Source organism: Panthera onca, chromosome B4 (genome assembly GCF_046562875.1).
Source record: "Panthera onca isolate mPanOnc1 chromosome B4, mPanOnc1 haplotype 2, whole genome shotgun sequence".
Classification (NCBI taxonomy): Eukaryota; Metazoa; Chordata; class Mammalia; order Carnivora; family Felidae; genus Panthera; species Panthera onca.
In genome coordinates, this window is record NC_138345.1 from 10,598,598 (window position 1) to 10,611,351 (window position 12,754).

A 12,754-nucleotide genomic window follows, 5' to 3' on the forward strand; every position below is an offset into this window, starting at 1 on the left:
TGTATTCTATACAGATCTAATTTATACAGCAAGTCAAGAAGAATAAATGATCCAACATAGCCTTTCTTTTCCTTTTTCCTCTCCTTTGAAGTGAGCTGAGTTCTCAGTAAAGGTTTACAACATAGCCATTTCCTAGCTGTAAAGTTATGCCTTCAGAAGTGCATTGTTGTAAGGTGTTGTTTTCCTAGACCTTCCCTGAGGCAGTTCTACCTTTGTTGAATTTGTATAAACAACTTTACAAAAAAAAAAAAAAAAAAAATGAAAATCACTAAGATGTGCTTTCCACTGTGTGTCTTTTAACAAATGAGAAATACTAAGTCATCCATATAATATTTTCAGGTAGACATTCATTTTTAGAGAAGTTAATGTAAAAAAGATATGGAACCAGTACATCACTTCGAATAACATGGATTCAAGGATAAACTGTATAAATCAATCTATTTTCTGAAATTAATGAGAGGTAACAAGATGAATATTTAAGGCTATTAATTTTAAATATACACTCCCCTCTGTCTCTGCTTGCCTAGAGAAGCAGCAGAATGAACAGAGAACACGTGCCTACACTTGCAACAAAAGAACCCCTGAAATAACCAGAACACAAATGCCAACATGAAGCAACACGAGGAGCCCCAAACCCTGAAAACTGCATGTTTCCGTTGTCTTAATTTAGCTTAATAGACACAAATCTCATTTTATCCAATAGTTACGTTCCTACAGGCAAAAGTGGAAATGCACATTTTCTCACTAATAGAATCATACATTCCAGAACTAGAAGGCTTCCAGACAACGCAGCGCAGTCCCCACGCTGACAAACAAGGAAAGGGCAGGGGCACAGGGGAGGCAGGGGTAGGGAGGATGGAGGCGCCGTGAGTGGCCGGCGGGTCAACAGCAAAGCCAACCCAGGTCTCTGCGACTCTTGAAAGAAGACTGCCGCCGGAAAACTTACTCTCTCAGAATGGGATTTCAAAGAGTTTCTCTTCAGAATAGAGTACCTTAAAACTATTATAAAGAGGTGGTTTGGAGCATCCTGCTTGGTGCTATACTGAAGAATTTTCATTCAAGTTGACCTATATACCAAGGTTATCTATATTATGCACTAACCTAATGACACAGGTTACAAAACCCATGTAAATAATGCAGTGTTTAAACAATGAGAGTGTGACAGCAGTTGGTAAATGGTTTGCAATTTTAAGATTTAACTAGCAAAAGTAATTCAGAAGCTTTACTGAGATCATATTGTAACATTATAATAAGTGACATTTATGCTAAGAATTTAAATGACTTTTAATAAAAGGAAACGATTTTCACAGAAAATGTTTTAACTACAAATCAATTTCTTCTATATATGTATGTATAGATGTATGTATAGATATGTGTGTGTGTGTGTGTGTGTGTGTGTGTGTGTGTGTGTGTGAGACAGAGAGAGGGAGTGCAAGAAAGAGAATCAAATGGACAAAATGTAAACAACTGGTACATCAGATAAAGGTATGTGAAGAATTTGGGTTCTATGTTTACGTTTCTTGTTACAAGTTTGAAAAAATATCAAAACAAGATACAAAATAATGTAAATCACCTCCTAACAAAAACCTAATACTATATTGTACTTCTACTACACTTCTTTTTCTTTTTAATTTGGGAGTGAGCAAGAGAGCGTGCGTACACATAAACGGGGGGAGAGGGGCAGAGGGAGAGAGAGAGAGAGAGAGAAAGAGAATCCCAAGCAGCCTCCACACTCAGCACAGAGCCTAGCGCGTAGCTCAATCCCACGACCCCGGCATCATGACCTGAGCCAAAATCAAGATGCTCCAGTGACAGAGCCATTCAGGCGTCCCCTTCTACTGTATTTGAATACTGTAACTGAATATACTCTATAAGAAATACTACATTAAACTCATGTTCAATGTCGCATAGTATCAAACTAAGAATTACTCACTTTTCTGTAGCAGTCAAAAAGATGACAAATTGCTAAAAGTAAAGTATATTCCATTTTTGATGGTTCGTCTTAACACAATGAAGCGCCTTAAACCAAGAAACTGAACTAACGAATTTCCTGAGAAGCAATTTTTGTTGGCATCCTCCATCACCTCACCTACACTGTACGGCTGCCACACGTCAGACAGGTGACACACGGTATCTCTCAACAGGGTCTACTGCACTCCGTACACGGCCCCTGCCCACTCAACGCCAGTAGGTCTCCCCAGTAACTAGAACGACCAAAAGTCTCCATACACTCCCAAATTCAGCCCCCTCCCCCGAATTAAAAATCAATGATTATACAGTTGACCCTGGAACAAGGGGGGAGTTAGAGACACCAAACCCCCACACAATTGAAAATCCGCCTATAACTTCTGACTCCCCCAAAACTTAACTACTAATAATGTACTCTTGAATAGAAGCCTTACAGATAAAGAGTCGATTAACACATATTTCATGTCATGTGAGACATACATATGCTGTGTTCCTACGATAAAGTAACCAGAGAAACGAAGTATTAAAAAATCATAAGGAAACTACATTTAGAGTACTGCACTGTACTCTTTTTAAGTATAGTTGACACACAATGTTACATTAGTTTCAAGTGTACAATACAGGGATCCGACAACCCTAGAGCTCTATACGTTGTGCTGTACTCACAAGTGTACCTACCATCTGTCACCACACAGTACTGTACTGTATTTACCAAAAAAATCCATGTATTCAAGTGGGCTCACCATGCAAACCCACATTGTTCGAGGATCAACTTGTATTCATTTTAAGAACGGTTAACATTTAAAACTTCACTTCCAAAATCCAAACTTATCAAACATAAATGAGTCTTAGTATAACAAATAGACACTCGTTATACTTTACAAAAGGATTTCTTTCACGATTCCATTAAATGCAGATAACCCACTATTCAAAATACAATTCAACTTAAATTTTCTTTTCTTTAACCTCTACCCAGCTTCTCAGGTACATAGCTATTCCATAAAACAGGATATATATGTATCTAGATAATTATCCTAGACAGAAACTTTAGCCAATACTTAGGGAAAGCCTTCTATTATCTGTTGCATGATTTTTCTATTCAATAAGACTTGGAAGAATCCTCATGCCAAGACTGAGGGACTCAGTAATCTACTCACTTATTTATAACATTACCTGTTCCAACAAATGTTAAAACAAAGTGTTTTCACTTCAGCATGAACTCTTATGTCTACTGCTCCAGAGGAATAAAGATATATGCTCTATTAGAAAGCCATAAATATATACTACATCTCAAATTACTCACTGACATTACTTTTTCCTCAGTTAAATGAGAAATGTTTCAGATCCAGAAGTGATCTCAAAAACCCCACTCCTTTATTTAGGTCAAAGGGCAGGATCAAACACTCCAACATAACACAATCACTCCTGGATTGCCAAGTCAGAAGAGAATTAACACAGAAATCCTCTCTTAAAAAACAAACAAACAAAACATATAATTAGTTATAGAGCAAAAGTTTTCTGAAGAAAGTTAAATAAAATATGTAAGACTAAAATTTTAATAACAGAGTAGATAAGCTTTATTTTTTCAAGTTAAAACATGGGCAAATAAAATTAAGTAGTACCCTAAATAATCACTTCTGGGATTTGATGTTTTTTGGCTTATTTTTTTTAACACATTCCTCCAAAATCATCATCTTTAGAAATTTTCAGCAATGCTTTTTACAAGAACTACTCCTATTGTTACAATCTCCTTTAAAGCTCTAAGAGGTTCATTTCAAACTACAGCTACAGTTTAAATATAATGACTTTCATATAAATATTTCATCTTTGGCACCATCTGATAAGACAGAATTTTGGGGAAAAAAATCTTGATAAATGTTTAACATTGCAAAATATGCAAATACAGAAAAACAAAAACAATTTCAGTACTGAAAATCAAAAGGCTTTTTGTGGATTGTGATAAAGTTAACAATCCACAATGTAATGCACATCGCAGAAGCATCACATTTTCCACAAGGTACATATCTAACCTCAGAATTCGACAGAATATATAAAGATCTAGACTAAAAGCTGAAAAACACCTCAAACATGTAACAAATTCTCTAGGCTCTGGAGCTGGGAACCCCCAACGAGTGTGCCAGGCTGTGCGGCGAAAGCGGTCCATCAGCAGCTGGGCACGAAGAACAGCCTGGTGAGAGCCAGTCACCTCCAAGCCCCCAACAGTTCACCCCACATGCTGTACAACTCCTACCACGTCCCGCGTGGTCCATGACATGGCAAGGGTTAGCAAATGCTTCACAGATAAATCCGCCCAGATGTAACAAGTACCAACCTTCCTCTTAATCGCTAGAGCCATACTGAAAAAAACTTTAGTCACCCATCATTCTCACCCAAACCCAGGTTTGGAAATTCTATCTAGACTTTAATGACACATCTTCCTATTTTGTAACCTATACCATGATTCTCCACTATTTTTTCAAAAACAGGAACTCTGATATACTCAGTTCCCACCTTTTTGAAAACTTACAACCCCCGGCAACCGCATCATAACACTGACATTGTAACACTCTCTAACCTATGGTTACAGTGGTCTGCTCAAAAACGGCATCCATCAGGAGAGAAGATCACCAAACTGGCAAGCATAAGAAACGTAATTCACAGTCTATTTCAAAGGAAGCCTAGTATGAGCTTAAAACTAAGAAAAAAGCCAGAAAAAGGCAAATACTGCCTGTAACTGATTCTTTTCAATTACATCTAACAAAAATGTCTATTTGTCAGAGTAATTTTTCCAGAATGAAATCTTCAGTTGCTCCCCTAACTGAACTTCTTTTTTTTTTTAATGTTTACTTGTTTATATTTGAGAGAGAGCGCGCGTGGGGCAGAGAGGCAGGGAGAGAGGGAGACAGAGGATCCCAAGCAGACTCTGCACTGAGACCAAAGAGCCGACGTGGCAGTTCGAACTCACGAACTGCAAGATCATGCCCTGAGCCGAAGTCAGACAAGACACCCGGGCGCCCCTCCCCTAACTGCCCTTCTTTAACAGCTCCTCAAGCCCTACAGGATGAAGTCCAAACTTCCCGGAGCGTCTGGGACCCAGACCCCGTTAGCGTCTCCGCCAGCTTTCCCTCTCTCTCGGTCTCCATTCCCCATCTCCATGCTCCCAAATGCTCAACTACGTGGCAACACCTATGTGTACTCACACCTCCATGCCTTTCTCACACTGCTCCACTGCCTTGGAATGCTCTGTCCTATGCCACACTCCCCCCCACCCACACGTACACACTACCCCCCCGCCCCACCCTCAATCTTCCTTCATGTAGGATCGGCTTAAATTTCACCTAAAAGTAGTAACTCCCGGAACAGCTACTCCATACTAAAACAAGTTACTTAGGAACACCCCATCCACACACTGCTTATCAAACACCTATTAGGAGCCAGGAAAAGTGCTCAGCACGTAGTAAAAACTTTTGCCCTCAAGGATCTTACAGTGTACATGGTGTAAGAGTGAAGAGCTGAGTGGCAGGAACTAGAATGAGGCAAGCAGACCACTACAGGGAAGCAGCATATTGGGGCCACCTAGCAAGCAAAGCAAAGAGAGGAACACTAGGAACCAGGGAACTAAGCAGAAACTGGTTTTCTTTTCTTCAATGTGAAACAGTCAGTTTGGACTTTATGGTAATACCAGTGGCATGTTCGTTCTTTGTGGCTGCTTGTCTTCACAACAAACAGAGAAATTACAGATAAAATACAAAAACAAATCACTAAAATGACATACCTATGCCCCAAAACATATTAAACATCTCCAGATTAAAAATCTAACAGGGGGGCACCGGGGTGGCTCAGTTGGTTAAGCCGGCGACTCCTGCCTTCCACTCAGGTCATGATCTCACGGTTTGCGAGATCCAGCCCCTGGGCTTTGCGCCGAGAGCACACGGCCTGCTTGGGACTCTCTCTCTCCCTCCCTCTCTCTCTCTCTCTCTCTCTCTCTGTCTGAAAATAAACAAACATTAAAAATAAAACAAAATCTAACAGGAACACAAAGTATGAGCCAAACTAAAACCAGGAGGTCTGCTGGGCTGTGGGCCCCAAAGCAGGAAAAGGCAGCAGGAAGTAAATCCCAGGGGGGAACTGTATATAAGAGTTCACGTGAAGCAGGGTCAGTAGCCAGGCTCCTCGCTTAAAACCAGGGACGGGGGAGGGGGGACACTCCTCCTTGATGATAAAATGGGACTGAAAAAGGCCTTTGCTAACTTGCTGAAGCTACAGCTTAGGAAGCTGCTGACCTAATGCCAGCTGACTCCGTGACAGAATCTGTGATATCACCAACATCACCATGCGGCTGGTGCTCTGATCCACTAACACAAGACCTGATTCTGATCTGGGAACTCCAAAGGCACGCAGAGACAACTGCAAATCTGCTACACCAGCAGGAAAATCACAAAAGGAGACAGCCATAGGAGAAAGAGAAAGAATTTTTATCAGAGTGCGCCTGCAAAACTACAGAATATGATGAAACACCAACAACAGCAACAACTACAATATAAATTCACTGGAGACAAAATTAAAAAATAATCAAGTGATCTGAGAAACACTTCAAAACAAGCACATGAAAGTTCCACGAAGAAATAAAAGAATAATAAATCAAATCTTTAAAATAAAAACAAGCAGAAATAAGAAAAGAATTAAAGGGCATAAAAAACAACCGATTTGGGGCACGTGGGTGGCTCAGTCGATTAAGTGTCCAACCTGGGCTCAGGTCATGATCTCGCAGTTCATAGTTTGAGCCCCATGTCGGGCTCTGTGTTCACAGCTCGGAGCCCGGAGCCTGCTTCGGATTCTGTGTCTCCCTCTCTCTTTGCCCCTGCCCCGCCTCAAAAATAAATAAATATTTTTAATAAATAAACATTTTTATAAAGTGTAATTTATAATTAAAAAAAAGAACCAATTAAAAACATTAGAAATGAAATATAGCCACTGTAATTCACAAATAAAAAGTTGTATGTCTTTCAGATAATTTATTAGTTGCCTAAAGGTACCCCCACCCTCTCTGCCTTTGTCCCCAGAGGGCTCTGAATTTTTAGAGGCAGCAGGTATACAAGACCCTGTTAGACACTGCGATTCAAAAATGAAAGACCTTAAAAAAGAGGTTAGAGAGGGAGGGAGCCAAAACATAAGAGACTCTTAAAAACTGAGAACAAACTGAGGGTGGATGGGGGGTGGGAGGGAGAGGAAAGTGGGTGATGGGCATTGAGGAGGGTACCTGTTGGGATGAGCACTGGGTGTCGTATGGAAACCAATTTGACAATAAATTTCATATTTAAAAAAAGAAAAAAAAAATGAAAGACCCTGGGTACCTGTCCTCAAAGAACTCTGTAATGGGGACGCTAACAGAACACTAAGATTACAAAGTAGAACAGAATGTAAATTGCCCAAAATGTAAGCATTTTTAAGTTAAAATGCTGGACATTTCTTAGTTTTCATAAAGTCATATGGTCATCTTTACTAGAGTTGGCACTTTACATTAGATAAATGTTCTCACAAAATTTCATCTGAATGGAGCCGAAATAATAAAAGCTGCTTCTTCTTGAATCTGTATTTGAACTCGTGTAGCAACTATGCTGGTTTACTCAAAGGACACCACTGAAAAAGTGCCCCACTGAAAACCCTCGAAAATCAAAGCGTACTTCTTGCGATATTATTCTTAGTAGAAAGCACTCAAAGATTTCACAGCAACAACAGCCTTGTTTTCATTTAACGACTGCTTAATTATTGCAATCAATGGTAAGAAAAACTATCCAGGGTGACTGGGTGGCTCAGTCAGTTAAGTATCTGACTGGATTGCGGCTCAAGTCATGATCTCAAGGTTCATGGATTCGAGCCCTGCGGAGGCTGCTTAAGATTCTCTCTCTCTCTCTCTCTCTCTCTCTCTCTCTGCTCCTCCCCTGCTCACGCACACACGCATGCTCTCTCTCTCTCAAAATAAATAAACTTAAAAAAAATCTTTTAAAAAAGTAAATTAAATTTAAAAACACTCTATCCATATTAAGATAATCAATATGAATTACATGTGAAAATGTTTAAACTCTCTAACATTATACTCCAGCAGGAAATGCTCACTCTATTCCAAAGTTTCCATAATCAAAAAATCTGTACTTTTTAAAAAATACATCAAAATTGTTATATGATCACAGTCAAGGCAAAACTCGTAATTCTTTCCTCACTCCCTAAAATAAACAGTTAATACAAAGTCGTAAAACCCAGCTCTCCTAGTCACAGCCGGAAGCAGACTGGAATGGCAGAAAATACTATGTACAGAACCACTACGGGAGAAAATAAAACCTGTATCAAATTTGGAAAGTCTACAGGATAGATGTGGTTTTCATTCCATCAAAGACATTAATAGATTTTTTTTTTTTTTGCTTATATACTCACCCATGTTACCCAATGATCAAACCTCATACAATTAAACTTCTGCTAATTACAATCAATTTAAATTTTCCCTCTTAATATTTCTTTCTTTTTCCCCCACCCACTTCTCCTCTGGCAACCACTAGACTATCCTCTATATTTGAGTGTTTCCCTCTTCATATTTTTCACAAGTCACTTCCCAATGAGTAGTCAACAGAAAATTTTAGATAACAGAATTAAATCAGCCAAGAAACTAATGACACAGATTTCCTCACCATATCTAACTTTTCAGAATAAACCAAGCATCAAAAAGTATCTCCTTGTTTAAATACAGATAGGTACACAGTACTGGGCTGACCAGAGTATCCAGTCTCTGATGAAGTAACATAATTCCAGTTTGTCCAATAATAAACTTTTTCTATTTTTTCAGTACACTGCAAATGCTGCCCAGGCCTCTGAAATGAAACACAGGGCACTTACTCATGACTGGAAATATCTCTGTAGGCTGTCCCAATCAGATAGTAAACCAAAATCTGCTGTCCAAGGTTTCTCAGAAGAATACATGTCCTAGTAAGAAAACAGAGAGAAAGAAATCATCTTTTTAAAGGTCAGCATTTAAAATAAAATTTTTTTTTAATTTTTTTTAACGTTTATTTATTTTTGAGAGACAGAGACAGAGTGCGAGTGGGGAAGGGGCAGAGAGAGGGAGACACAGAATCTGAATCAGGCTCCAGGCTCTGAGCTGTCAGCACAGGGCCCGACGCGGGGCTCGAACTCACAAACCGTGAGATCATGACCTGAGCCGAAGTCGGACACTTAACCGACTGAGCCACCCAGGCGCCCCTAAAATAAAATTTTCTAAAAAGAAATGAAAATAATTTGGTTTCAACAATTTTCTATTTCCAAAAGAACCTTCTGAATATAAAACCTTCATCTAAAAATATAAAAAATTACCAATCTTTAAAACATCATGATTCCACTTGTATTTTCCTTTGTCTATAAGAAGTTACCCCCAAAGCAAATAGTACATACAAAGTAATTATCACACAGAAACTTATTATCACACAGAAACAGGTGTCCTTGGTTTCCACTTACTAAAAACTTATTCCCTCCCCCTTTCCTAAATAAATAAGTCCTAGAAAGAAAGTACTCCATCTAGGATAAAGACAGCATATCGCATCTGCTAAATTGATTTTTGATTACACATAAATAATTTATACACTATCAAATGAAGACCACTAAAGGTATTGCTATAGACTTTCTCTAATAATGGGCATCTTCCTCATTATAAAATATGGTTTCATTGTTTAAAAAAATTGGAAACAACAGCAAAATAGAAAGAAAAATTCTCTTACCACAAAATGCCACTACACCTACCCAATTACGTGGGGCACGTTCCTTTCAAGGGATTTTTTTTGTAAGTATTTCTTCAAAATACACTTTATAAGGGTGCCTGGGCGGCTCAGTCGGTTAAGCATCCAACTTCGGCTCCGGTCATGATCTCGTGTTTCATGGGTTCGAGCCCCATGTCTGTGTTGACAGCTCAGAGCCTGGAACCTGCTTTGAATTCTGTGTCTCCTTCTCTCTGCCCCTCCCCTGCTCACATCTGTCTCTCAGTCTCACAAAAATAAATACACATTTAAAAAAATTAAAATATACTTTATAAATACTACATACAAAATTTTGTATTTGGTTCTTTTCACTTCAGTATAACATAAAGCATCACCCTGCATTAGTATAAATACAAACTAAATCTGCCTTACTTGATTAATATATTAAAGAAAACGAGGCATAAAGTAAGACTAATACTATATTTCAACATAATTACGGATGCACAGTGCCTCCCCAAATCTAACACATAAAATCCCATAGGTAGATTAAGGTTTGATATAACATTTACACTGTGCTTCCTCATTTACAGCTTTGTTCATAAACTGATAAACTACTTTTTGCAATCACAAAAAGTGACGGTTACTTTATTTTCTAAATCAATTAAGAACATAGCATAGTACTAAGGACCACTGACTCTGCAACAGATTAAAGTTAGGGTAACATTTTTTGAAGAAATAATGTTGGTCTCATTTATATACTTTACTCATGTCATGTAAAATACATGAGAAATACAAATTTACAAAATGAAAATCTGTATGCACAGCATGATTTGTAGACTGTAATTAGCAATGGCATATAATCATAGTACTGCCACGTAATCACCTGACCCCCATCCCACAGGCTTTCTTCTTTATCTATACAGTAAATGCTATGATTTTCATTTCCAGATAACCCAATTATCCCAAGGGAAATGAGAAGTTGTATGAAAAATCTAAAATAACACATAATCTACATGTTAGTTTCAGAATATGTGACAAGAAGTTTCTCACTATAAATATAAAGTTTTTTGATGGTGTTTCACTCAGGCTATTAGATCTGTTTTCCCTCCCAGGGAACTAGGAGGTCAAACATGCTGAGCCCTGGAGCATGGTGAATGACGACACAGGAAGGCAATCCCATGTTACAGATACACAGGGTAGATTAAACATTCACAGATGATCTAGGAGTTTACTCATAGTTCACTTACGCTGGTAGAGTCTAGTCTCTTTGGTCAGGGACTTTTCTCTTTGTTGCTGTTTATAACAAAGTTTTTGATCTTAAATTTAAAATTCCTAAATGGTGGGGCACCTGGGTGGCTCAGTCGGTTGAGCATCTGAACTTCTGCCTAGGTCATGATCTCGCAATTCGTTGAGTTCAAGCCCCGCTTCAGGCTCTGTGCTGATAGCTCAGAGCCTGGAGCGTGCTACGGATTCTGGGTCTCCCTCTCTCTCTGCCCCTCCCCTGCTCACGCTCTCTGTCTCTCAAAAATAAATAAATGTTCTAAAAAAAAGTTTTAATTCCTAAATGGCAACATGAAAGCATTTTATACTAAGTAGCACCTCCTACCCATAATTGTAAAATGCTGAACAAATACTTATTCAAGAACTGAACTTCCTAACATATCAAGTTTTCTTATTGCTAAAAATAGTAACCTCAAAAATACCAGGATAATAAAACTTATCAACAGTGGATTTATGACCTTACCATCTAAGGTGATAAATATACTTGACAAATATGAAACAATGCATGAATTGGAATTACTGTAAAATGTCACGGAGTAGTTCTTAGAAAAACATACTTGGAAATTACTCGTAACTGAACTCACTGGTTCAAACTCTTTAGCATAATCACAACTTTGAAATGTAGACCCTCCTGTCTACTTTCAAAGTAGGTCGCATGCAAATTCTTTTAAGCAGCAAGGCAGTTCAGAAGCATGTAAGATAAAATGGGCACAGGGGAGCCCATGTGGCTCAGCTGGTTAAGTGTCTGACTCTTGATTTCAGCTCATAATCTCAGGTCATAATCTCAAGGTTAGTGAGGTCGAGCCCCACATCAGGCTCTGTCCTGACAGCATAGAGCTTGCTAGGGATTCTCCCTCCCAATCTCTCTCTTTGCCCCAACCCCGCTCACACTCGTGCTTTCTCTCTCAAAATAAATAATGTGCACACTCTCTTTCTCCTCCTCTAAATGCTATCCCCTCCCAATGGACACAGAAAAAAGAGAAGAAAAAAATCTAACTTTGTTTTTCACACCATCCAAGAGGGAAAAAAAATAATTTGTTTTAAATCCACAGTTTCACATAGTAGGTATACTGGGGTATTTCTGTAAAATCTGGCCTTTAAAGTCATTTTCTAGTAACATGAGCTATGCTATTTATCCTCCACATGGGAATGTGTACTCACACTAACCTAATATAGATTCTTTCAAGTGACACCTCCAACTTTTTGTGACAAAACTTGATCTGCACGAATGGTAAGCAGGGCTACGGATAACCCATCTTGACAGGGAACTCAGGGGAAACGCAGGGCACGTGGGTGGCTTAAGTGTCCAACTCTTGATTTCAGCTCAGGTCATGATCTTATAGTTCACGAGATCAAGCCCTGCATCAGGCTCCACGCTGACAGCGCACAGCCTACTTGGGATTCTCTCTCTCCCGCTCTCTCTGCCCCTCCCTCACATGTGCACACAAAGTACATAAACATTTAAAATAAATAAATAATAATGTTTTTTTTTAAAGTAAAACAAACTCCACCATATCCTCTTTTTTACTGCAGGCACTAGGCAGCCTAAAATAATTTCTGATGCTTTTAGACAGTTTAAACCTCTAGAAGTACTGGAAAGGATTTCTGGGTTTTATAACACCAGATAATATATTTTAGAACAAGCTCAGCAGGCCCAATTTTAATGATTTTAAAACTTAAATTTAACAGAATTATAAACCACAACATATGGTATCACATTCTATTGTTTCTTATAATATTCTTTCAGGAGATCAAATTAACAGTAA

General features: G+C 38.7%; 1 protein-coding gene across 1 annotated transcript in view; it reads right to left on the minus strand.

The window, feature by feature from the left end:
* The window catches only part of USP6NL (USP6 N-terminal like), a 180,403-nt gene that overhangs the window by 153,448 nt on the left and 14,201 nt on the right, over nt 1–12,754 (minus strand). The window contains exon 2 of the mRNA XM_060659332.3: nt 8,857–8,943. Within this exon, the coding sequence (XP_060515315.1) occupies nt 8,857–8,860 (4 nt within the window). The 5' untranslated portion in view covers nt 8,861–8,943. The remainder of the gene's footprint in view (nt 1–8,856; nt 8,944–12,754) is intronic.